General features: G+C 35.3%; 1 protein-coding gene across 2 annotated transcripts; it reads left to right on the top strand.

Annotated features, from left to right (window-relative positions):
* Nucleotides 1-147: 147 nt before the first annotated feature.
* Nucleotides 148-27273, top strand: LOC136986848 (protein spire homolog 1-like). Of its 2 annotated transcripts, none has more exons than XM_067284472.1 (16): nucleotides 148-493; nucleotides 2731-2765; nucleotides 6900-7181; nucleotides 10769-10894; nucleotides 10969-11037; nucleotides 11104-11259; nucleotides 12070-12156; nucleotides 18825-18942; nucleotides 22350-22438; nucleotides 22516-22612; nucleotides 22690-22841; nucleotides 24529-24663; nucleotides 24740-24841; nucleotides 24914-25023; nucleotides 25098-25473; nucleotides 26513-27273. In XM_067284472.1, exons 1-16 carry the CDS (start codon nucleotides 163-165, stop codon nucleotides 26567-26569), a joined length of 2322 nt encoding a protein of 773 aa, XP_067140573.1. In that variant the 5' UTR covers nucleotides 148-162; the 3' UTR covers nucleotides 26570-27273. The 2 variants fall into 2 exon arrangements, with proteins under 2 accessions (XP_067140573.1, XP_067140574.1); XM_067284473.1 differs by having other exon boundaries at nucleotides 26552-27273.
* Nucleotides 27274-27302: the final 29 nt, after the last annotated feature.

Raw genomic sequence — 27302 nt, forward strand, 5'->3', positions numbered from 1 at the left:
GTTGATGGAAAGCAGAGATGACGTCGCGTCACGACGCATCTCTCGGATAAGGATCGCAGCTCTGACGTCAGATCGGCGATAAACGGGATTTAAAAAAATAATAATTCCCGACGTGCTTTGCGGAGAGGCCGAACTTCGATTGCCCTCGGGCCGGTTTCCCGCATGACGTGGGATTATCTATCTAATCTCGACGTTCTCCGCTTGGAGTCGCGTCGAGCAATTCTTCCTTCGAAATGGAAAATGGCGGCAGACGGGAGCTGCGAGCGATCTCGCCATCTCGACCGCGATGGATGTATCAGTCTGTCGGCCATTCTCGGCTCTTTTAATGCGCCGATCAGCGAGGAACAAGCATGGGCCGTGTGTTTTCAAACGTCACGATGCCTGAAAAAGATCTGGGAAGAGAAGGTGCCGTGTTTCTGCCTGACCAACACCGCACAGATCTTCATCCAGAGAGACGGTCAGGTATCCCGCAAGACCGCTACCTACACGTCGGGTAAGAGGTTTAATACGTATTATTATTAACCGGAAAAATAATTAAAAAATTTCTACGCTCTTTACTTGATTTTCCTTCCGTTTTAAACTAACTAAAAAAAAAAATCTAAAAAATTACGCGAATCGTAGGTGTCACTCTAATCTATCTTCATTAACTGTACGTTCGGCTTCCCCGTTCGGCTCTCGAATCTCTCTTATTTTAAAAAAAATCGGCGCCCGGAACCATAAAAACTCGTACAAAACGCGGAGAAGAGGTGGTTAAGGCGTAAAATTTTAATAATTGATCACTTATAGTAGGTGTTAAGCGTCATAAACGGCGGAAATTCGTAGTCATTCACGACTCCGTAGTACGGAGGGGAAGATGCCATTCAGGGGCGCAAATTTTCCTTCGTAGTATGGCGTTTCTACTCCATACTACGATCGTTGCCGTTAAATATTTTAGAATCTATCGCTCTAAACCGATCGAACGGAGAATGTTTTACTAAATAAATGCGTCACGTACGTTTATTCACGTCCCCGTGATGAATTATGACTTGTCCGATTGTCACGACAGTATTCGATACTCCGACTTGTCGCGTTATGCGTTGGTAAAATAGGTCAAAGTCACTTGAAATTTATTTATTTTTTAATAAAAAAACCGAAAAAACTAGTAAATTGCCTTTATCCTTCGTTCGATATTTCTTAAAAAAGAAGAGATTCAGAGTTATTTTCGCTGCAAATTATGGAATACGGAGACACTCCAACTTCACTTCTATCGCTTGCGTGATGTATTGTTAATGGAAAGAATCTTCCCTATTTCGCTGTCATAATGGTAATTTTTCTATTAATAAATAAAAAATTCATTTATTCGACTATTTAAAAATGTATATAAACACTTTTTTACACCGCACACGACAGATTCTGTGTCCTCCTTTGGAAGAATGTGTTATAAAATCCTGTATAATCTCCGGATGTAAATATTAAATCGAAGGCGATTTAAAATTCATGGAGGAGTGTCTGGAAAAAAAGCTGTGCGGATGCCAATTTTTAATCCATACACAAATTGAAAATAAGTGAATGCTGCCAACTAGACTTAAATTTATATCCTTTTTTCTATGTATATATTATTTTACTTCCTTATTTAAGTATTGTTGACAGAAATAATCCAAGAAAATCCTATAAATAAAGGAAATGTTTAAAGTAAAAACCTTAATAAACCACAGTTAAATACATAAAACCCTAACAAATATTTTAATTGGGTTTATTAGGGTTTTTAATTAAAATATTTCTAATTGATTAGGATTTTGTTTGTTTTTTTTTAAGTATTTCAGAAATTTTATACCACTTAAAACCCTATTAAATTCCTAATAAAACAATCAAATCCTAATAAATTAGTTAATTAACTAAAAAACCTACATAAAACCCTTAAAAAATAACACCTTAAAATATATACCTTTCAATTACTTTTAGGGCTTTTAATTAATTAGTGTGTTATTTTTTTAGGGTTTTATATATTTAATTATGGTCTAATAAGGTTTTTAATAATAATTTATTAGGATTTGATTGTTTTATTAGGAATTTAACAGGGTTTTAAAATGGTATAAAATTTAGTATCAGATCTTGAAAAGCAATAAAAACCCTAACAAATTATTGAAATATTTTAATCTAAAAATACTCTATTATTTTATTATTGAAATACAGTTTAAAAAATATCAGTTATGTTAACAATAGGGAATATTTGTGCAAGGACACACTTAAACTTAATTTCCTTCCACATTTTTAATAGTCGAATACCATTTTTAACTTATCTCTCCCCTAAAACATTGATATTTTCTCAAAGACACATTAAAGAGAGCCGGCTCTACCCCCAAAAAACGGGGGGGGAGACTTTACTAGTATCTGGTGCATTAATTTCTTCCCTAGTCTCTTCCGTTTACACCGAAGGGGAGAAAGTGAAACTGGAATAACTGGACTTTAACACTGCTTTCGCCTACGGGACCAAGTTAGGTCTACGTCCTTTTCATTCACTTCCTGGCTTTACTTAGGCCCGGGGTTATTTTGGTAAGGTCGCATCCCTTAAAACTAATCCGCTATTTGACCGCTAGTTCACCCGTTCTTCCTTCGACTTCCGCCATTTTTAGTGAAAATAACTAAATAAATAAATAAATAAAATCTTTAAAACTTTCGTCTTAATATCTATTATTTGACTGATATTAATTAAAAATTAAACGGATTTTCTTATTTTTCTTCTTCTTTCAGGATTCACACGGCCACCTGCTACTACTGAATATAAGGTAAACAAGAGTCAAAGGGAAAAAAGTATTTATATGTTTACTTGCTTCTATAATTATCTACATAAAAAGTAAGGGAGGAAAAAAAAATAGAATATCGATCTTTAACAGAGAGACAGAACGATTTTATGTATATTCTAAACACTAAAATGTCAAATAACACGTGAGGTTACGTTCGAGTGTGTTTTGCCGCTTAATTTCTCGAGTTTGAGGGTTTCCCAACGGACGGTTCGCGATCCCCGGGAGGGTCGAGAAATCGACTCCTAGTCGGCACGTGACTTCCGGTGCCTCGAGAGGAAATGGCAGAATAAAAAGGAGGGGGGAAACCTTTAGGAAATTGCAGTTGTTTTGAACGAAACTGGCGTTTTTTGATTGGAAGAAATTCGGCCACGCGTTATGGCTCGGTGGGGCCTAGGCAAATTCGAATTAGGGGACCCCACGTACCGTAACGGTACAATGTCGAGTTCGGACGTTATTCTTACAGGGAATTTTTGGCGGGAAATATTTCTGGTTCGGGGCAAAAATGCCAAAAGAAATTCGAAGCAGAATCTGTAAAAGTGCCTCTCGTTTACGGTAGAGGTCTTACGATGAGCGAAGCCCTAGGCAGTTGTAGACCCGCGAGGCCCCTTTCGTACGTTTACAAAATACCGGTATAAAGGCCGTAAAGTAAGATATTGTACAAAGTTTACGTTCTTAGTACTGTATCTAGTTCCCGTAACGATAAATATGTATTTATATCCGAGGTTCTTAGATGCCTAAAAATGCTAACGCTTGTTTATGACAGGTATATTTATCGTGGCAATGTGGTTAAAGGATTGTAGGATTACTGGGATGCGGCAGCACAATACCTGGGCGATCTGTCAAGGGGGACGCCCCGGGAGGACTTTCTGTGGGGAAACTGGTTAGACACGTGAGAAAAGCCAGAAAGCTCCACGTGACCGGCCGGTTGGTGAGGTGCGAACTCGCGACCTCGTGTTCTGTGGTTCCGTGCACAAGGCCCACTGAGGGTCCGTGATGATTTGAAGTATGAATTCGTGGAAATTCTACAATTGTGGTTTTTTATAATTATGTACTGTACAACAAAGGGATCGGTCGAAAAGTGAACCCCCTCCAAGAATTTTACATTTTTGTCTGTGGAGGGATCAGGGATTCTGTTCATCCACTTTGAAGATTAATAACTCCCGTGCTTTTTGTCGAAAATGTCTGAAATTTTGCGGGGAGGTTTGTGCATTAGAGGGATCGATTGCTATTAAATTTCGATTGTTAAAGGTCGAGGGGGTGGGGGTGGTAGGGGGTCACGTGGGGTCAAACTTAATGACGATTTACTCGTTATTTTCCTTCAATTTAAACATTATTTTCTAGGAGTGTTTGATTGAACCAAAATCTGATGGCTTGATAACCTTGAGGTTTCATTTTATTTTTTCATTCATTGAGTTGAAAGAACTTTTTCTGAAAGTGTTTAACGGAAACGCATTTTCACGCTATAACATTGTGCATACTTTCGCTTTTTATACAGTGATTAATAGCAGGAAACAATGAAGGAATTTAACGTTACGGTAGGGCTTTCCTCTCTCAGACTGATACAGCTTTATACAGTAAAACCTGCCTAAACGGGAAAAATTTTGGTTCCGTGCGATTCCGATTTACACGTTTTACTCTAATGCTTCTTAAGTAACACTTATATGGATACAAACATCGTAGTGCACCCGTTTGGGTGGCGTGTTTTATATAGAAACCTTTGAATCACCCTGCATAATATCTTTTGTGGATTTTTCTATAAAACGAATGATACAGAATACAGAATAGGCCTGTACTTGCCGGATGAGATATTTCCTATTGTAAGAGATGAGTTTACTAGTGACCGAGCGGATAAAACAACTGAACACTGGTCGAGGATTCGCGCCTCTAACACCTAAATAGAGAGCTTCTTTCTTATATAAAGACTGATATTCTGCCGTTCCTATTTTGGGCCTAGCTGACTCACGATGGGCCCTTTAAAAGACCCTTTTAGTGTCCAACGGACGGAAAGAGAGAGGAATAAAAGACTAGTTTAGTTTTGTATCTGGAGATAATTACTAATGGAGATTTACATTATTTTGGTAGAATAAGATCAATAAAGTTTTCATCTTATATCACGTTACAATTGATTTTTTTCTTTTTGTTAAATCTAAATAAATCTCTGTTTACATCTTTGGCCAATGGCCAAGTCCTACTTAAATTTTATTTAAAGGTTGTATGATAAAAATCTAATTAACTATCAAGTTTCCAATAAAAGATTTTATAGTGTTTACATGTTCGAAAGTATAGTTTAACTTTGCATTGGAATTGTGTTGGCCTGTATGATGTAGCGTCGTATGCCACATATGAGTTTGTTCTTCGGTACTCAATTGTCTTGCCATAAATAAACCTCTTAGACACTCGGCCGAATACATTATTTTTTTGGAACACGGCTTTTATGTAAAACATTCAAATACAGTACTACACTTTGGAGTTACCGCTCAAGCTTCGTTACTAACTTTAGAAATAATCGATACTTTCAACGCATTGCTGCTTTGTTAAGGCAGTTTTACTAGCGCTTTAAGCCTTTAAAGTGTTAGTATAGCAAAATTTGGAAACGCCGAAGACAAAATTCAAGATGGCTGCCACGAACGACTAAGTATTTGCAGAATTTAAATTGCACGTCATCGCTGGCTAATTTTTTTTCAAATAACATCATCTGTAATTTTGCGCCATTTCTGAATGAAAGTTTGATTTTATTTTATATAAAAATAATGTTTATAAATTGCAAAGAGGCTCTGTTTCCTTGGAAAGCGTAAATCGCTTAAAGCGACCTCTACAGCTGGACGAGCAAACCAATAAAATAAATCGTTTCGTTTGAAACCTACTACGTCGTCCAGTTGAAAGTATATTTACCTGGCAATGTGGCCGATAGCTAAGGGCAGTTAGCCGACAAAAATCTTTCTGCACAGTCGTGTTACTAATAGCAACGCAAACAAAATGGAGGCGCGAATAATGAGTAAACCAAAGCGTGGAAGAGGCCTATTATGAATCTACATTCTATCATAAAGACGTTATTATTTCAGTTTTTTAAACTCTACACCCATGAGCCACATTTTACCAAGCCCATTATGGGTTTGGCCAGGTACCCCATCCTCACCACCTAGTTGCCCCAAACCAATAATAGGTTTGGGGCAACCAGGTGGTGAGGGTGGGACCAAACATATCCAGATGGACCATCCCACCAGAACATTTTTGGGTTTTTTCAACCTGTCTGGATTCGGTCGTGGGTCTCGCCGAGTGATAGTCCTTAGCTAATCGGCCATCTATTAATACAGTTTGAAACATTATCATTGACTTCAAAATAGAGTTCTTGTTGGTTTGACACTAACTTCTTCCCTGTGGACACTAAGAGGGTCGTTTTTAGATGGGTTACCAAAGCCCATTATGGGTTTGGTTGGGTGGTGAGGGATGAGGCTCAATGTATCTGGATGGACTACAATCCAAAAATTCCTGGGGTTTTTCAACCCGTTTGGGTTCAATCCTGGATCCCTTTGGACTGTTAGGGAGGATGGGACCCAACATATCCAGGACAAACCGCCTTCAAAAAGTTCGTGTGGATTTTGACCCATCTGGATATGTTCATGGGTCCTTAGAGCAGTAGGCAAACATCCTAACTGCTCACCCATTCAGCTGTTTAGCACTACGGTACTGGACTATTCGGTGGACATGTGGCAGTTTGGTTGTACGAACAGCTGCACTGCAATATCTATTATAGCAGTTCATCCAGTCTCCTTTTTAATGGGTACTTGGAGGATGATCCCTGGGGGGCAAAGTCTGTGTTGGCCACTTAATCCACCAGGCTACAAATAGAATGGATCGTATGTTCTGTCTGCCTACTGTGCCTTTATGCACTACAAGGAACACCTTTGCCTTTTAACTGAAAAAGAGCTGATTCAGTTGAACGTATTAATATATCGATATTCAATGCTTTGATACAAAAGCAAAACTGCCGAATTAATTTTAATTAAATAGGCGTACTTAATTATTATATATACAATCCTTTAATAGAATACAAAGAGTTTAGATATGCCGGAATTGTTACATTTTGTATTCACTCATCATATTTATTTATTTCAGCTAGTAACATCACTAGGAATTACATTATTTCACGCATTGGATTTCGGTTTATGCGAAGAAGAAGAAAGATCTCTCAGTCCGTCGCTAGAATTATTAATTGACAGGATGACCTCGGCAGATCCCGACGACGACAGTCATGCTGATGATAGTTCTAGCTCGGACGACGAAACGGCTTCGCAGAACATAGACGAAGGAATCGAAAAAGATTCTGAGGAGGACGACATGTTGCTTAGCGAAACTGGACACGAAAAAGCCGGTCTTACTTTGGAAAAAGTTTTAGAGGTAAATAATGCTTTATAAATAATTTAGAATGAAAAAATTAATTATTGAAAGCCGTAATCTTTCTATGTACACAGAGAGAAATGTAAATTAAATTTTATATTATATTGTTAACGTGGGCCTCCACTGGGGACAAACGGGTTGTTTGTCTCCACTGGATCTGGCTTTCTAACCGAGTGTGTGGGAAGGGTTAGGAAGTTTGAACCTTATAATTAATTTCCTCGGGAGTGTTGGAAAATTTATTCTCTATATTTCTCCACTATATGAGATCCCAGAGTTATTATAATATAACTATATCCCTTTGCCCCTCCTGGAAAAGTTGCAGCAGCCAACTACGATTATTAAATATATTCAGTTTTATTGTTGCCAAATAACTTTAATAAAATTTGTCTATTTGGGTTAACTCTTGTTTGTTTATTTGCAACTACTCCAAACAGACAAACTCATTAAACTATTATTTGACAATGTGCCAAACACTTATTGGTAAACAAAATATTTTTTGACAGTTTGCCAAAACTTTTATCACCAAAGAAAGATTACATATGTATATAAAATTGGTGGCTCACTAAGGAAGATGATGTCTTGCGATTTGTCCTGGGCGACGGTTGGGAAGGTGCCTTTGTGGGAGTCAAAACGTTAGTAAAGGTTTTCAAACTAAAAGTAAAATTTGCTAAACTAAGTGAAATCTGCTAGAGGCATTGCGAGTGTGGAAATCCATTTAAAATGTGCTAGCATCTGACAGAATTCTGAATAATTTTGTACAGGAATTGAGTGGTTAAGTGCTCAATATGTGATACACATACTCTCTTGTGCATGCATGAGCAGATATTCTCTCTCGGCTTTGCGGGCATGCATGAGTAAGAGCAGATACTCTCTCCCCCCTCTCTCTTATGCATGCATGAACAGATCTCTCTTTATCTCTCTCTCTCTTTCTTTCTCTCTCAGCTTGCTCATGCATGCATGAATAAGAGCTTCATGAAATCAACACTTAATCAATTTATAACTGTATTGTGCAGCAGGTTGATATTAACAAGAAATTATTAGTGTATGAATGTGTATTTGTATAAGAATTATAAAAAAAAAACAATTGACTAAAACAAATGAACTTTTCTGTTAATTTTAAACGAGAAATAAAATAGTATAATAACTGCCAAAGTAGAATAGAATTTAATGCATAAAATAAATTGAGCTGTTTGAAATAAACCATAATATGCAGCTCGTTTGTGGGATCGTGGGCCAGACTGTAAAACCGCGTAGCAGCAGCAATGGGAACAGGTCCATTTAATTAGTGAAGGGAACAGATTATTTGATGAATCTTTAACAAGGTCTAATTGAGTATTCTGTATTGCCTGGTCAAGATACGTGAAATGACTTGTACGCAATATAAAAATAAACAATTTTGAAGTTTATGTATAGTGCCTCAAAAAATCGTAGAGAAAACAGTCTATTGTTGATATTTAAAAAACAGTTGCATCTATTATAATAAAACTTTTAATAAATGATCATTGCGCTGTATTCTTTAATCACGAACTTATGGAGAGAAATAGGAAGAAATATCAAAGGAGATGGGTCTGTCATTAAAAGTAATCCACAAATTAGTGACACCTGTGAGAATTTTGGGAAACAAAAGCCACCAGGATGACATTCAAATCTGTCACCAAGAGATCAAAGCCACATTTTTTGCATGGCCACACTTAACCAAATGAATTGTCTTCAAATTAAGGCCATTTCAGGCTTGATCCAGACTAAGCAAACATTTGGAATGACCTCAAAAAGGATGGAACCATCATTTACTGGAAGCATACAAAGGCCCCTAAGCTTACATAGAAGCACAAGTTGGCACGACTGGAATTTGGCTGAAAATACCTAACATGGGTTATTGAATGGCAAAAAGTTGTCTTCAATGATGGGCCAGATGGCTGCCAATACCATTTAAGAAAAGAACAAGAACCATTCGTCAGTCATATGTCTGGTGCAGGTTCTGTGATAGTTTGGGGCACATTCAGCTTCAATGCAGACTGAAATCCATATTTATTTCTGGCCTGCAAAAAACTAAGGACTATCAGGATGCTTCAGAAAACCATCATTTGCCATTCAGGCCAATTATTTGGGGTCAAAATTGGGTGTTTCAACAGCATAATGCCCCTAGTCATACAGCAAAGACCACCAAAACTTGGTTTCAATCAAAGGATATAACTGTTCTTGACTGTCCAGTGTGCATCCCAGATCTCAATCCAATTGAGAATCTGTGGGGTCTTCTTTCATGAAGGTTTACAGTGGTGAACAACGGTTTAGCACTGTTAACGAATTTAAAGTGGCCATCATGGGAGAATATTCAAGATAAAACATGCTAAAATCTTATCAATTTCATAAAGAATAGCCTATTTAAGCCGATTAAAAAATTTGGCAGAACCAAATACTAATTATGAGATTATTGTTCACTTTTTGGAGAATTGGGATTTTGTGGCAATTGGCAATGAGCTATTCCTTGGCGTAGTCGCCACGAGCCACGACCACCTCTTCTTATGGGGCCAAATCTCGTCTCGACTCCTACGTAAGACGGTGGCATGGTTTAAATTACAAAGCCATGGAGCATCTCAAGATCAGTACAAAACATTTTTTATCTGGTTAAAATACTCAGTATGAAATGCATTTTGGGTGTATTAGTATTTATTAGTTAACATTAAATTATTGTATGCTTTATTCTATAATAATTGTAAAATTTAAAAGTTCTATGACAATAAATACAAGTGGATACAAAAAGCAAATTAAAATTCTTTAATAAGTGTTCTTATTCTATTAATTACAATGCACGAAAAAATTTGCTAATAAAACAGAAAACATAGCCCTATTTTAAGTGTACAAGGATTAAAAGGTAGTAATTACATTTTGGGATTTACCCAAACGACGAAATGCCGAAGAAGGTTTGAAAAGTCCCATTAATCTCTTGTTAAGATGCCTATTGCAGTGGTTAATTTTGACGTTGGCACGGGATCTTTTGTAAAAATAATAATTTTAGTTTTGCACCCTCTACATCTGTGTTTCTTGACCTTTTTCTCATCACCAGCTGGTAAAATTATGTGGGCCAGTAGTTATATGAAGCTATCAATTATGCTTATACCCCATATATTCTTATCTAGAGTTACTGTACATAACAAAGTACTTACAGAAACTCTTGATTGAACTGAACTGTTTAAATATTATCCATAATCAACTGCACCAGTGTTGGAATGGTCAAATATTGTTTTGTGGACCAGCAGTTGAAAAATATGGCTCTAGATTATGATGTCACAAATGAGTACATCACCATTTCAGAGAATATAATGATAATAATTCAAAGCAATTTTTCATTATCATTTTGCCATTTTGCCACCCGGAGTAAGAACCCCGATTCGCGCCCCATAGATTCGGTTCTGGGTAGCACCAAACATTCTAAATATTGTCCGAAGCCTACCTTTACGAATCGTACACCGATAAACGGAATCTGAGAATAGGTTTCTTTAATTTGATTTTCTGTGTCGTTTAATTATTCAATAATTAAATTTAAAATGTTAAAAAAATCTTTTTAACGGATAATTAACATTTTACAGATGTGCATGGCTCGGCTGTCAAATCCGCATCAAGCAGACAACCATTACAAAGCCGTCTGTAGAGCATTAGTGGCAGAAGTGCAAGAGTTATCGACGTTTCTCGAGAAAGTATCGCAAGGAACGAAAGTAAGTTTTTAAACTTTTAAAAAAAAATAAACGATTGTTATTATTTTATAAGTTTGCTTATCGATTCGATAAAGGAATTATTGAAAAATTCGCAAGAAGAATCCAACGGCGCTAATCTCGACTGTCTTCAAGTTCAGGACTGGGTAAATAAACATTAAAATATTTCACGAATACTCATGTATGATATATGTAGAATTTTTATACTTCAGGCACGCTTATGGATGCAAGTCATCAGAGAACTTCGTCAGGGAGTTAAATTGAAAAAGGTGGATAGCGCTCCGCACCCCATCGAATACGAACTCACGCCTTACGAAATGTTATTAGACGATATCCGTGCTAGGAGATACAAACTAAATAAAGTTATGGTAATGTCGATTTATTTATTAATTTTTTAACTTTTTTTGTGTTACTAGTAAAATTTGTGACATTATCCCGTCACAAATGATAACCTGCTTATCCGCAAGTTATCATTCAATTTCTTAATGTTTATTTTATATAATAACAAAAGAAATAATTATTAAATACAATCACGGGGCCGTATTTGTCGGCATATACTATTGGAATAATTCCAATTGTCAGTGTAGAATCAAAACATAATTGTAAACAATTATTATTCGATTCTGCTCCTGGCAGTTTATCATAAGTTATTGTGTTTTTCCTTTACTTCACAAAGGAAAACACGCTGCATAAAAGTGTTTTGTACTGTCGGAATCGCTGCGGTGCACGTTCCTAAACGCCTTCGTTACCTCACGAGTTTTGGCAACGAAGACGTTTAGTATAACCAAACTCCTTGCGAGTTTTACTTTCGTACGATCGTAATGGGAATTTATCCTTAACGAACGAAATCCATATTTAATTTAGTAACTACGAAGACAAATGTTAAAATTAAATAATAAGTTAAATATAAAGAATATATTACATAGATTATACCATATACATAACTTCAACCCAGACCTTTTAAATTAACTTATATCATTATAATTACAGAGTTATTTAATATAATATTTCTGTCCAAAATGAAATGCTCTCATAATTCTGATTTATTAATTAATTTCTTAATTATGTGATTTATAAAAGTGATGAAAGAGAGAATTTATTCAGGTGCAGTGTTGAATATTGAATACTCCTTCAATTAAAAAATAGAGACTAAAATCCTTGATTTATGTTTTTAACAGGTTAACGGAGATATACCTCCTCGTGTAAAGAAAGATGCTCACGCACTTATATTGGAGTTCATACGTTCTCGTCCCCCTCTCGTTCCTGTAAGTTTATTTGAATTTTAAACATAGGATACTGAACGTGTTAATTTGGAAGTCGGCGGGTTATTCGATGGCATATTTTAAATTTTAAGTTTTTATTTTTCGAATTTTTTTATTTCTTAGACAACCGATTCAATTTAAGCTAACCTCAGTTAGTCCACGGATATATTATTTGGCAGTTTAATCATTGCGAACGGTTGTAAATCGTCTCGAATATATAAATTACTGTAAATGAGAACTTTCATTTTTGATGGGTTTGTATGATGTAATTTATAAAGTATTTTTACTGTTAAATATTTCTGAATTTATACACAGTTTTAAGATTGCAAATTTGCCATTTAAAATTAATTGTATACATTTTGGTACGGTTCTCAAAGTATTCTTAAAAACACAAATATATATATTTTACAGACTAATTACAACCATTTCATTCTTGGAGCATTGCTAGAATTTGCTACCTTGCTCTTCCGCTTCTTATTTTCTTTCAGTTATTTTATTTTTAATACTCTTTAAACAGTGCATGCTTTACTGCATCCTTGCGTTAAGTCTCCCGAAACCGATCTTACAAAAGACTACGAAAAAAGAAATCGTGCACGTACAGTTATACAAGCATCCACATTGAACCGGAAGCATTTTTTCGTATCCATAAATAGAGAAAAAATCGCATAGAGCCAACTTCATTTTAGAGAAATGTCCAGAAATTTCTGAAGTGATGTGATTTCTTCACTGATGACTATAGTCTGTATGCTGTAAATAATCAAAAAAGTTGGGTGAGAAGACTTGACCAACCCTTATATTCATCAGACTTGGATCTGTATGATTTTATTTCTGTTTCCGAACTTAAAGCACTTCCAATTCAATAAAGACGTTTAGAGATTCGCAGTAAATTCATTTCGTGATCTTATGAAACGTATGTAGATATGTTCGTGTAGTATTTAGGCTTGGCTATTTGCATGTTGTGCAATGACTTTCATGATAACAGACAGTAGTGCTAAATGTGTTTAGATTTGTAGACTGGATTGCTCAATCCTAACCCATTCGGGCGAACTGTGATGTTGCCCATTGGCAGTCAACATCCGTGATAGAGAAAAAAGTCATTCTCTAGGCTAAAACAAAAGTGCGGACGAGAGGCAAATGGCTGCATTCATTTTATCTTTGCTCTAAAGTTCTTTAAATGAAGACAGAGACCAGTTCTGATGATTTGTAATTTGATATTAATATCTTTATACTGTTTTTTTTGTTCCAGGATAGTGCTTGGTGCTATGTCACCCTCATTAATTTCATTATTCTTATCTGCCTTCTATGGGTAGATTGGATTATGACCACATTCGTCATTAACTCTTCCACTGAAAGCTGTGGGGCATCTCAAGCTTCATCCTTGAATGGGATGATTCGGTCATGCCCCAATGACCGAAACTGGTCTTCAATTCTGAATGTATTCAAAATGCCTTAGCACGTATTTGCTACGAGTGGGAGTAATATGTGCATTTTGCATTTGGCTAAATGGTACTTTATAGATCATATTCTGTAACTTACATGCGAATCTCTAAACGTTGTCTACGTATGAAGACTTTTGAATCATTTTTATGTAGTGTTTAGTGTATCTAATACATAAAAAATATTTCCAAATTGTAAATAATACCCAAAACTAAATGATTTTTATGTATTTTAACTTATAAAACATTTGAAATGTATAAAAAATTAAATTTAGTAAGTTAATTTTAAAGGAATATATATAAAGAATAAAAAACTGCATATAAAATCCATATTAAATACTTAGTAGAGTTAGTAAACTATAATCTTGCCATAAGTTTTTTAATGAGAAATCTGTGGACTACAGACAGGAAACATTAATAAGAGTATTGGATCATTAATCAAAACAAACTACAGTGTTTTTGGATTAAAGATATATCTTCTGTATCTTTAATGGTGCCATGCCACTACCTAAGAAACTCTTCCGATAAGTTTCTTTTTAGTGCCGACTCTAATTATTCTTTATAGGTACGAGCACGACCGACATTGTTACGCCCGTACGTACCATACGAGGCAAAAACTCCGACCCTTCTCCGTCCAAAATCCCGTAAAGCAAAACAATTGATTTCGAGAGAGACGAGTGGAAGTTTATTACTTATATAATCAATATTCACTTTAGAAGCCATTTAAAATTTGGTTAAGATAATTAGACAAAAATCTTTTTGCTAGTTTTAGAGTAATTAGAGCACAGAAATGTATGAATTTGTGTTTTCAAGTTTACTAATGTGTATACAATTAATTTATTTAATTTGAAAAATTAATTATAGCACCGATCGGTGGTGAATAAGGAACGAAATCGTCTTTAACACATCCGATAGTATTAATTGATGAAATAATATATTGTGTGTCGTTACGAATTTTAAACGTTAAAAAATGTAAATTATTCTTTGTTCTTCACTTCTAATCCTTCTCTTTAATTATCATCATCTGTTCTTTTTAATTCTTATTATTTAATTTGGCTTAAGCTAGTATTTCGCATTAAAAATTTTAAAAGTAAGTTGCAGTAAACTTAATTAATTTTGCTAAAGGAAATATAAATTTCTATTATTCTTCCTTCTTTTTTTGTTTTTTTTTTCCTGCTTTGAAAATAAAATAGATCTATAAAATTAACTCCTCATAAGTAACTGAGCATCGTTACTGTCTATCTGCCTCCATTAATTTGTTGCACGCCGCCTTATAATTTGCTATTATCAAAGCATGTTTTATTTTATTAACTTTGTGTGGAGACTTTTGAATCGTCCCATGTTTCTTATACGAGGATTCGATTAAATATAATGTAAATTATACGGTTCGGATCATTCTACGGGCTATTTATTTGCAGTTTTAGAATAAGTCGCAAGCTGCGTAATGATAATTTTAAATAACTTGCGTAAAATTTAATCCAGAGTCGAATACTAGCAAGTTTTTTAATAAATTAGACTTTAAATATCTCATAGTGTATTTAATTTTATTAGAATATCTCCGTAAATGATGATTTAAGAAACTTGTGAAGTGAATTTCCAGAAGTTAACTTCACAAAGTTAAAATGGTTTCTGCGGAATTGATAATAGCATGCTTTTAAAATAAAAAGTCAACGACTAATACTTATTTATTAGTAATGTATCGTAAGTATTTATATAAATTATATGAATATGTTCGATAATATTTCCAATATAATTTTATCAATATAACAGTTTTGCCGATATAAACCTGTTAAAAACATTTTACTTCCTTGCAGATCTAAGATTAAAACCTAATTTATTAAAATAATTCATGAAATCTCACACAAATACCGGAGCTGTTTATACACAGAAAACAAAAGAAAATAATGGTATCCCGTTACACGAGGTGAACATTAATAAAAAAACCATAATGCCAAAACATTAAAGGTTATGACGGAGTGGAAACACACATTGTTATCGTTGCTTGAGGCCATACACGTGGAGTTTTGAGGTTTCTATCCTCATTTTGGAAAAATTAGAGTGACTTAAATAATAGAAAAAATGCAACTTGTTAAATTACAGTATGCTCTCGGTAATCTGGCCATTTGCTAGTTTGACGGGTCCGGTAATTCGACGGCGGTCGACTCTCGGGTGTTATTGTCGTCCTCGCCGAGTCGTAGACAAGCTTCCTACTAGTTCAGACTTCGTTTTCACTAAGTTTGAACTCTTTCTCACTAAATGTGGAACGATATCGAGTCCAAATTCAAGCGTTCGCACTTGGGTACGATATTAAAGATTGTCGGGTTTGTCATCTTAAGCCGCTTAAAGTACCTTATAACAAAATACTATACGAATATAAAAATCAGTCCCCCTGAAATTTTCCAACCAAAACCACTATCTCCCAACAAATTTCCTGCTAAATTTAGTGAGAATACACCAATTTGTCAATACCGATTAATGGTAATGGCAGTACATTCGGATGTTTCGATCACTCCTCCAACTTTTGTTTTTCTACGACATTAATAATCAACTTTATGCCGTCGAATTATGCTCCTTACTTCCAATAATCTGGCAATCTCCTCCTAAACCCAATCTCCTTAATTTGACGGGTGTGGAATCGAAACGGTTCCACGAATGTTGGATTATCGAGATTCTATCATAATTAAAATCCATTAACGATGATACTAGATAGAAAAATAATAGAGTTAAAAAGTTTGAGAAAATATAAAGATGAATTAATTGACAAGTTTTGCAAAGATTCTAGAATAGACGGAAGCCGGTGGATAGTAGTAAAAATTTCTAGAATGTATCGAACACTCCAAAGCCTTAATACAGGGGCATATGCTAAGAAAATTTTGAACATCTAGAATATAAACAGTACCATACAGTTCTGTGTACAGTACAGTACATATACAGTACCATACATTTCTGTGCAGAGTGAGCTATTTTACAATTAGAAATTGGCAAGTACAAAGCGGAAATGAAGTAGAGAAAAGAAGTGAAAGCGGCTTAGCGACATCGTAAAGAATTTGAGTTGTTAAATAAAAGTTTTGAATGAAGAATACAGCTAAGAAGAAATATCACCAATGTAAATATTTTCATTTTAAGTTCAATCTCTGTCTTTTTCTGCATTCTTAGTAAAAGATGTCCTGCATGTGACCAAATTCTTTGTTAAATTATTATTGAAGAAAAATAAAGAAGCGAAGAGGTGATTTATTTATTTATTAGAATTAAACCTGTCAAAATAAATAAAAAAAAAGACTAAATTAAAATCTGTATATTTGCTTACGGCCAGGATGCATTTCCCAATTAAATTCGACGTATGACGAGAACGGTCTCGAAACCGGCACGGTCGATTAATGAAATGCCGACATTGCCGACGGAAAAACGGGTACCGATCGACGACAACCGGCCATCGTTCGTTTGGCTGTCCAGAAATGACACGTAAATTTTCTTTGTTCTGGAAAAAGAAATCCTTTGTTTACAAGGGGATTGGCTGAAACCTTTCCATTGTTTGGCTCCAGAAAGGAGAATGACACTTTCTGTAAAGCTTGTCTCTCGCTATCTAAAAGGACTACTCGTGTCGGATCTCGACTTTTCGATTGGCAAACGGATCGCAAAGAAATTGGAAGAACGCACTCGATTACTTCGAGAGGCACGAATTGATAGTTTATCACAAAATGGAACTGGAAAATTCTAGAAAAAAGTCAAAATGTTGTCTAATGGTGCATAATTGGAATTTAAATGAATTTTAAATTTAGAATATTCCGGAAGAAAAGAACTGACTCCAAGTAGAACTCAAACCCGCAACTCCTGTGTAGATGGAGATCCAGGTAGCATAACTGACAATACATCTCAACTACTCCCAGAACTATTAATTAGTTGAAATATAACCACTAGTCACTTACGGAGCTGACTGGAACTGTAAGTGACCAGTATTAATTAAAGGTTAAAGATTTTATCGGGAGAAACCTAGCCACAACTGCAAAGTTTTGTAAAAGAATGGCATCTATATATTATAACCATATAGTCAAAGATATGGTGCAGTGGCCACGAGTGAAAAAATACGTGGATCTTAAGTCTACGTTCAATTGGGACCAGTTTCTAATTCTTCACGTCTGTTGGGCCTCTCGTATTTTTCTCAAATGACTTGGTATTCTGCAAGAAACCAAAGCACTCAAAATTTAAAAAAATACCATCCAACAGAATGTATCAAACATCACCAATCTGTGCCAATTTATTGTGAACTTCATAAAGGGATTATAGAAGCCATAGAGAACATTCTCTGTTGCGAGAGACAAAAGTGGCAGCCTAAATTTTTCAACTAATAAATACTATTAAAGATTGCCAAATCCTTCTTGCGTGCCGTGCCATCTCAATACTTCCGAGCACGTCTTTTATCTTTTATTATGTCGCTGCTCTCGGTGATTAGGGATTAAGAAAGAAACGGCAACACCGAACCGTCGTCAAAGTAGAGTCACCAGAAGGATATTACCGTGCGACAGCATTTATGCCATTTTTGTCTTGAGCCTCGAGAAATTCAAAAGATAACTTTCCACTCAAAAACGAGTGTGTCTTAAGAAATACAATACAAACATTATAGTAAATAATAATGGTGACAGTTTTAAGAATGTAGGTTTTTGACTAGGATCTTGTATTTGTGTACGTTCGAAGTATACGCTCGTCGATACTTACTCTTTCTCCGATAGCCTACTAGTGGGATCCCAGACCTCGCGAGATCAAGTATCGATACGATACAAGGATTTACATTATATAAATCTGCGTAAAGGTGATTTCACAAGTCCACGCTTCTCAGATTAATTTATACAGTCAACTGGGAATATTTTAATTGATCTTTTGGGAACGAGTATTGTATTTTTCTGACATTACTGTATTTTTGTGCTGGGATGCCCACGCATATGGCACTCAAATACTTTGCACGCCACTTTGAATGACATTAAAATTAAAAATATCTATCTTAATTGTTTCATCTTGCATTTTTAGAGATTCTTTTTATTATATTTTAATGATGACGTTTCTATTTAACAGATATTCTAAATTAGGAATAGACAAAAATTTTCTAAATTATTTCTACTCATTTTTATACATTATATACGAATTATTAGTCTTTCATAATTATAAAATTATATAAAACCAAGATATAATTTCATTCGTAATTTTTAAAATGTTTCATATTTTCCCATTGGTTTCATTAAGGTTTCGAAGCGGAAGCTGAGACCCTTACCTCCGAGACAGCCGACTCTATACGAAAAATTAATGGCGTCTCTGAAACAACAGCACAAACTTAAACCTGTACCTCGTGAAACGCAGATGGGTGAGTAGTTATATATCTTTAAACCGTACGACGCTCGGAAAATACTCTAACAATAAACACTAATGCAAATGCAAATTATAAACCTCGGTTTAGCACCGTCGTTTGTTCGTCTCCAAAAATGGCAAGTCGAATCGAGCATGGCACTAAGAATTATATGAGGTGTAGGCACAAACACTGCTCCAGGCTACGTCTTGCTTCTGCTACATAATAACTAAATTGCTCTTCTCCGAGCAAACTTCTCTACGTGGCTTAGTTGCACTCAATGCCGTGTAGAGAAATTTGTGAGGTTGCCCTTCTTTTTGACAAAATCAAGCTGCTTCCCTACAAGTATTTTAACCGGACAAAAACATTCTGTACTGTCTTGATCACTGTAATTTAAACCATTCTCCACTGTACTATATTATAATTTGATATTATTCCTTGTATTAAATTATACTTCAGAAGTGTAAGTGTACAGAAATTTAGTGGACGTAATAATTTTTACACATTTTCGCATATATTTTTATTAAAGATGGAAGCATCAAACATTTCTATTTAAACCATAAAAGTACTTTATGCCATTTATCTTTTAAATGATTACTTTAAACTTCTTAAGCTGTCGTATTATAGCACTTTGCCAGACGGTTTAGCAATTTCTTTCTTAATCCGTAACACCTATAGCTCGATAACAAGTTTAGCCGACAAAATGTAATGCAAGCATTCACGCCATCCCACTTTTCACTCGCGACAACTAAATGTTATGCGAAGCTCTGTTTTTTGGGCTACAAAACTTTCTTTTTCGAAACAGAAAAATAGGATCTTAGAGCACTAGTTTGCGAGCACTGAACGGACTTTAAACCGACGGTCCCCGAGCCAAATCCAGCCCGTGAACATATTCCACACACAAACAGAAATAGACTCCTTTTAGTGTATATGGAATACAGAAAATATTTTTGGCACACGACCGAGAAATCTTTGCACCGCCAAATTATACGATCATTATTGCATTAATTTTTGCTTTCGGAGTCAAAACATATTAAACCTTTATATAAAAAATGCATATAATTATCAGCACACGCATATTTTCTGTTTGATCGTTTAGTAATGATAAGAAACCTTTTGTCGCAACACAATACATTATAAATTTAGTAGTAAAAATTATTTGGATGAAAGAATTATTGATATATTAGTACAGTAACTAAACTTTATAGACTTTTGATAAGATAACTGACTTAAGCAATCGCGCAATTTCTACATACACTTATCTATAAGATTATATTCGTAATAACATTCGAGAGTAGCAGCAATTAATTTGAAAGTGTAATAATTAAATTTTGGTTTATGTATTTTATAATTTTTATCCTGTGATGTTGACACGAAGTAAAACTATTGTTTGAGAAATATATCTAATCTTAACTTGTGATAAGAGAGACAGCTCTCTTTCTATAAAAGAAATGTCTATAATTCTGCTTTATTAGTGGCAAGTGAGTAAATGTAATTTTATTTTAAATTTTTAAATCATAAATATTTCCTGTTATATTTTAAAATAATTCATAAATTATGTTTATTAGAAAAGATTAAAACTTTTTATTCTCTTGTTTTATATTATCGACTATTGAATTCTTATCATTTCTTGCCATTCTATCCAAATAATTGCGTGATTACAACAAAAATAATCTAAACGTAATTAAACAATTTCTTTCTTTCGTCATTATCCAAGTGTGCACAATTCTCCCACGAGCGAGTCGGCAAGGCTCGAAATTGCCCGAGGTTTAAACGCGCTTTAAAATTGTTTCGCCGGAGCGAATTATTTTTAGTGTATAGCAGTTGTGATATTTGTTTTGATAGCAAGTTTGCGTGTCGACGTTTCTCGTTACGGCCTCGTAGCCACATTGTTATAAATTTTACCAACTGTCGGCGGTGACGGACGGGGAAGTTGGGAATTTCCGGAGATGTCGGTAGGACCCGTCGACTCCCTCGTCCGTTACTTTCCATACTGTTCGAACAAGGTCCTTGTCGATCGTAGTAGTATAGTACTTTCTTTATAACAGAGCCAATAAGACATTTGATAAGATTGACATCATTTTATCAAATATGCCATATAAGAATGAAGAGATGGAGTTTTGATTTTTGGCATTTAAATTGTTTAATAATGTTTACGAGGATACTTTTAAATGACAAAAAGCAAAGAATGGTAGAAAGTATATGTTGATATAGAACAGTCAAAGGTAAGAAATAAATTACGTCAAATTGATAGAAATTGATACATATTTTCAGTTTTAGATTTTTAAAGAAAGTATGCTTGATTAAATAAAAATTGTAATCCCTAAATTTTCTTACGGCAATGGAGAGTGTTTGTGGTTGTAGTTACGCTGACGACGACTTTGTTTTCAAAACGTAGTTTATAAATATAATAGATTGAACATAAGTTCTTTCTCAAACACAATGTTATGCTATTTATAAACACAGAAGGGTAAATGGGAAATACCAATGTGCAAACTTGCCTTAATGCACTTTGTTTCTAGATTGCACTTATGAACACACTTGCAATATCACGTATTTAATTCATTCACGGATGCCGAAAGGGGAGTGGATCCGGTCACGAGTACTTATTGGTGCTTTACAAGAATGGTGCTGTTTACGAGGGCCTCATATCGAGGTTCGATCGTATTTCTTTTTGAACGGAATCTGTTATATAGTGTGACCCAAAATAGTGTTAAAATTGGTTTGGAACACGTGTTGTTATTCGTGACAATGCTTCTGACAAGTGGCTGTTTTAACTGCTTTAAAAAAAAAGTATCTTGGTTAACCTCCTTTTGGGTCTCTCTTTATTTAAACAAAATATTTGATTCTACAAATAATTCTTATCTTTCGTTAAAGCATATGCTATACGCACTAGCTATCGAAAAGTTATTGTATATTCCATAGTTTTCATTGTGACTTATTGGTGGGACCGTGCTTGTACCGTGTGGGTCCATTGGTTGCTGCACAATCTTGTGTTTCGGCTTCCGTTAGATGGCGGTTTGCCATACAGACTAGCCCAGAATTCCGATCGGGCACCTTTGTGACAAATTGAAGTACCGGGTCTGTGACAGACTGGGGAGCCAACAGATGCACCGAGGAAAGACATACAAAAAGAAGTGGAAAGTATGCCTTGGAGGATCGACACCGTTATAAAAATAAAAAGAGGGGCAGAGTATTTTATTACAATGTGAACATTTCTAGTATTGTATTTATTCTGTTATCAAAATTGATACTTCTATAGTTGCATTCCTAATTTACAGAAATTTATATATATATAAAGTTATAAGCCCTTCAAGTTTTAAAATACAGTATTCTCTAAATGAGTGGTGATAAAAATTTAAGTAAATTTTATTTTGGATATACTACTGTCTAGTAACGAATGGTTCTATAAATAACATTTACAGCCATGAACGAGGACGAGGTAGAAAAACCGCAACAGAACAGACGCCTCATTAAAGTCGACTTGTCTCTCCGACTCTCATCTAGTTTCGAAGTATTAAAAAAATTCTAATTTTATTTGCGTCGGTCATATTTGCCACATTCCTAAATCTTTGTCTTTTTTATTTGCAGGATGACGATTTCGACGATTTGTTTAACAGTCCTCCCAGTGAAGAATCGCATCCTACACCGAACGATGTAGATGCGTATGAAACCAACAATTACTTTGGTCTGTATTTTCCTCTATTATTGTTTGTAGCTTTTTGATCGATAAAAATAAATAGTCATCATTTGTATGGTAAATAGAAGAAAGAAGGCACAGCGTACCAGTTTACAAATCGCCAGTCAATCAGTGCGATATCATCAGACCTCCGCTTCTGAAAGCCAAAACTTTAGACTACCGTTACATTCAAGACGACACCATTTCTAGTCCCGTAGCCTCGGACTTTTGGAAATCCGTGAGTATAGTTCAAAATTACATTCCGTGCACGTAGAATGCAATGTTTACATAATGTTGTGATATTTTTCTATTTCTGCAATTGTCACGTTATGTCACGACTTTGAATATTTCATATAACTCAACACACAAACCCTTCACGCATATTTAACAATGTGCGTATCGATATTGTATCCCAAATAACTATTAAATAATTATTCTCGACGAAAGTCCAGTTCAAAATCTCGGCATAAATAACTTGACCAATGTTGTATTTGCAGCACGTTTCTTTGGTTATATCTACTGCTCTTATACTATCTCTGTCACATTTGACCATGCACACTGTATTATACAGGGTGGGCCGGCGAAAACGAAACGGCAGTGTGTTCATGTTCGTCCAAGCAAATTGCTCGGACAGGTCAATTTTACTCTCGAGGGAACATGTTTTTAAATGAAGTTTTTGCGATTCTGAATACAACAGACAACAATAAATTTTAAAAACTCATGTCCCCTCGAGAGTAAAATCGACCTGTCCGAGCAATTTGCTTGGACAAACACGAACACTCTGCCGTTTTATTTTTGCTGGCCCACCCTGTATATGTAAGATATGGTTTAGATTGATATTGAATTGGTGACTACATAGTTAAAATCTTAATCTATGGTAATCACGTGAATTTAATGCAACATTGTGAGAGAAATTTACTGAGATATTGTGTATTGTCACAGTGAAACAGAGAAAGATCCGGTGGTAGTAAGAGGTAGGTAAGACAGAAGCATAGTATTTTGATGCGTGAAACGACAGAGACAATGGTAAGTACTACTGGCAACCATGTTTGATGCATGAGAATGTATCAATAAAATAATGGCAACTGTCCGGCAGTGCACGAAGGAAGAACAGTGTGGTGTTGTCTGATTTTTGGCAAAAACAGATCAAAATTCATCACTTTTCCTTTTGTGCTCTGCTGGACAGTTTGTGCCATTTTATTGGTCTGTTGTCTTACGTTCTAATGTATCAACACGGTTGCCAATTACACTTAAAACTTTCAAGCCAGAGGCAATTGTGTGTCAAAATTACTGTTATTGTTTGCCCTCCCAACTTATAAAACCACAGAAATGCCATTAAATTGAATCTACCTCGTTTATCTCAGGAAATCTTAGTGTTTCATTTTTTAGACTAAGTTTCTAATCTTCAATTGCGCTTCATGCCTTTGCGTTATTGCCGAAAGGCATCGAGATCTGTCACTTATGTTTCTATCACTTGAAAATTTCTAAATGGGACATTGTTAAGTGATAGAAACATAAAATAATTGAGTCGAGACGTGCTTTTTCTGCAAGACAACAATGCTATCTAAGCAGCTCTCCCAACCATGTACAAAAAAAAATTCAAGGCTTCGAAGCTGAAATTTTCAGACAGTCCAGTGTATTTGTCAGATGTTGTCCCTTTAAAGAAATATTTGAAAGCCAGGAGGAATTTACTTCAGATCGGGAGGTGGCCGGGACTGCGGAGGTCAGTTTGTGGACTATTTTAAGGAGTTTATTTACAGGAGTTAAAAAAATGAGTGGAAAATTGCAACAAATATGTAGGCTAGAGGTGATCACACAAAATACGGTACATCCGGTTTATTAAATTTCTCTCTTCTTCTAGGAAAAGTCGCAATGACGATAAACATTTTGATTTTATAAAAGTAAACTTTTTTTCTCTCTTCCAGTCTCAATGGCAATCCTTAGAATGCTTGTCGCTAACATTGGAAGAAGTGGTTCACATAAGGAATGTACTCACCAAAGCAGATCTGGAAACGCTTTTAGTTTTTCCACAACTCTACAATGACGTCGCAAATGGAAAAGTATGACGAATGATTCGTCGCAACTTCAGTTTTTTCATATGCCAAACATTTTAATAAAATTTGTCTTTAAAACCAGGTATGCTTCACCTGCAAGAAGACAAAATTTTCATTTTTTGGATCTTGGGGAGTGAAGTGTAAATTATGCGAAAGAATTGTCTGTAGCAGATGTTACTCGAAGGTTTGTCGTTAATTTGTTTAGATCCCGTGTCTGTCTAGTCGTACTCGTTTTAAGTGTTAAAAATTTTTTCAGATGCACATACCTACGGAACACTTTTCTAGCATTCCCGTTTACATGTTGAGTCCGACGCCGCCGACCGAAGACCCGGACAACTTTTGGAAATTTTCATTCGACTTTATTCGGTACTTTATTTATTAATCGTTAGAACGATGCATTCCTCGATGCTTAAAAATTCTAAACTTAATTTTCAAAACAGAAGTCAAGAGAGTCAGTCGCCCGAAGAACCTCCGGAAGATCTCCCCGCACCTACAAAAGTACAACACTCTGAATCTTTCCACTCACTTTCAAATATAGAAGAGACTGAAGACATTTCCCCTCCCAAAAAGAAAGGACCCCTGCTTCGTTCCAAAACTATCCATCACCAACCGGAAGACTCGTTCGAAGAGAATTCGACGAAGGGACCCGTCGAAAACGTCTGCTGCGACTGTAAAGAGATGCTCTGTCACATAATCGCGGCCAGCCAGGCAACCAAATCCATAAGAAACACGTACAGGAACAAGTGGAAGAGGCAGAAGAGCCTACCCACCGCCAAAAGCTTTGCGTCGACGCTTTCGAAAAGTGTGGCGGACGAGGTATGAGCGATCGAGCTCACAAAACACATTTCTTTTTTAAGTTGTTTTAAGTACCTGCTCCCAATACATTCAGGAAAAAACAAATCGATTCCAAAAAAATATTTTTGGTAAGATACTTTAGTAAGAAACGAAAACAGTTACTTACCGAAACCGGGATTTTGATACCGTTAGTCGAAAGTTTCCTGGCAAAGCGACGAGAAAGTAAAAATCGCTGCAGAAACGGAGACGGCACCGCATTCTTTGCGTCGTTCCACATCCAACCTCTTATGTCGATATTTGTGCACAATACCAAAATTTATATTATCAGTATATCCAGAGTAACAAAACACATCAAAAGTTCTCTCTCGTCTCAAATCGTTCGTAAGATTGGATGTGACAGTTCGATGCAGTTATCGGTATATGCGCCTTAGTGATTTAACTTACAAGTCTTGTCCTGAATAGGTTGGTGTCTACCATAAACAAAATATTTATAGCAGGACTCCCAGAGAGGGTCATTTCTTTGACACCCCCGAAAAAGAATTTTCATCGGTTGATTGCATTCTGGCAACCAATCTGGCTTGAACACACAGACACTATACTGTTAGTTTTGCGTTAAGTACCGACTTCGTAGTCTACTGCTCTCTCTCTCGTGAACATGGTGTCATCTACACTTTGCCAGTCAATTCTCTTAAGAAATTACCCAAAATACTCTGTTCCGGATGTTGCCATAACAACACACCTCTACCAGACTTTTTCCAGTAATTTTGGCAACTCTAATATTTCGATACTCTTGATGGCATCCCCAATTGTTATCCAGGGCAAATTGCACCTCCTTACTACAGTGTTATTGTCGCATGCAACTTTTTTATGGTAGATGCCAACTTATTCAAAATAAAAGATTTAATACAGTACTTACGTAGTAAAAACAAAATCATCACAACAACAATTTGATTTGTTTGGACCAAACACTTTTTAGTGTTTAGTAACTGTTATAAGGCATTATTATTATTATTATTATTCCTGTTTACTATCGTTAAAACAACGTTTTCGTGTTCTCCAGACAATCCTTCCGTTACATATTTATGTGCAAAAATTGCATTTTGGTGGTTCGGCATAAGAAGATCCTGATAATTTTGTACGTGTGAAAAATGTGACGGAAGGACAATAAACCATAAGAAGGTAATTTGTAAAGACCCAAACTGGATAAGAAAGTTAATAATAATTTAAGGTAAACACAATTAAGACAATATTTCTTGCGTCTAATGAATAATAAAAAGTTTGTAGTCTTCCTTTAAAATTACGGCTTGTCAAAATTTTGACAAGCGTACCTTTAAGTTAAGTTTGCGGAGAATATTTTAATGTTAAACGCATGCTGCGTTGTTAGTATTTTACATTGTTGATCGACACCACATTTTTTTTCCGTATTGAAGTTTTCATAATTTATTCTAACGTTTTACAGCTAGTCAAAATAGCTCCGACTAAACTACTTACGGTTTCCGTTTCAACGGGTCGAGCATTTGAATTTCACACCACAATTCGGAGTCTCCACTATTTTTGACGGAAACGTCAACCGGTGCCATATTTAACTTGCGCAAAAAAGTTATTTTGTCGTGTGCGGGACGCACAGTTCTTTATTTATGGTCGATAAGTGTTAACAAGAAACGTGTAAAAATTTATTAACTAGTCTATTGCCAAAATCCATCTACGTGTACAAATCCAGAATAATTGTTAACTTATTTCTGAAATAATATATATGTATATTTGATGACATTAAATTAATAAACGAATCATGTAATAAAAACACAATTTATGTATATAGTATTTATGTAGTTAATGTTTTAATTCAATAA

This window comes from Centruroides vittatus, unplaced genomic scaffold (genome assembly GCF_030686945.1).
Source record: "Centruroides vittatus isolate TY-2023 unplaced genomic scaffold, ASM3068694v2 scaffold_1209, whole genome shotgun sequence".
Taxonomy (NCBI): Eukaryota; Metazoa; Arthropoda; class Arachnida; order Scorpiones; family Buthidae; genus Centruroides; species Centruroides vittatus.

Bases quoted from the DNA above. Each gene is read 5' to 3' on its own strand.
- LOC136986848 (XM_067284472.1), top strand. From the start codon at position 163: ATGACGTGGGATTATCTATCTAATCTCGACGTTCTCCGCTTGGAGTCG. The intron at 11,260-12,069 runs GTAATGTCGATT...TGTTTTTAACAG, and splicing joins ACAAACTAAATAAAGTTATG to GTTAACGGAGATATACCTCC. The intron at 24,842-24,913 runs GTTTGTCGTTAA...AAATTTTTTCAG, and splicing joins GTAGCAGATGTTACTCGAAG to ATGCACATACCTACGGAACA.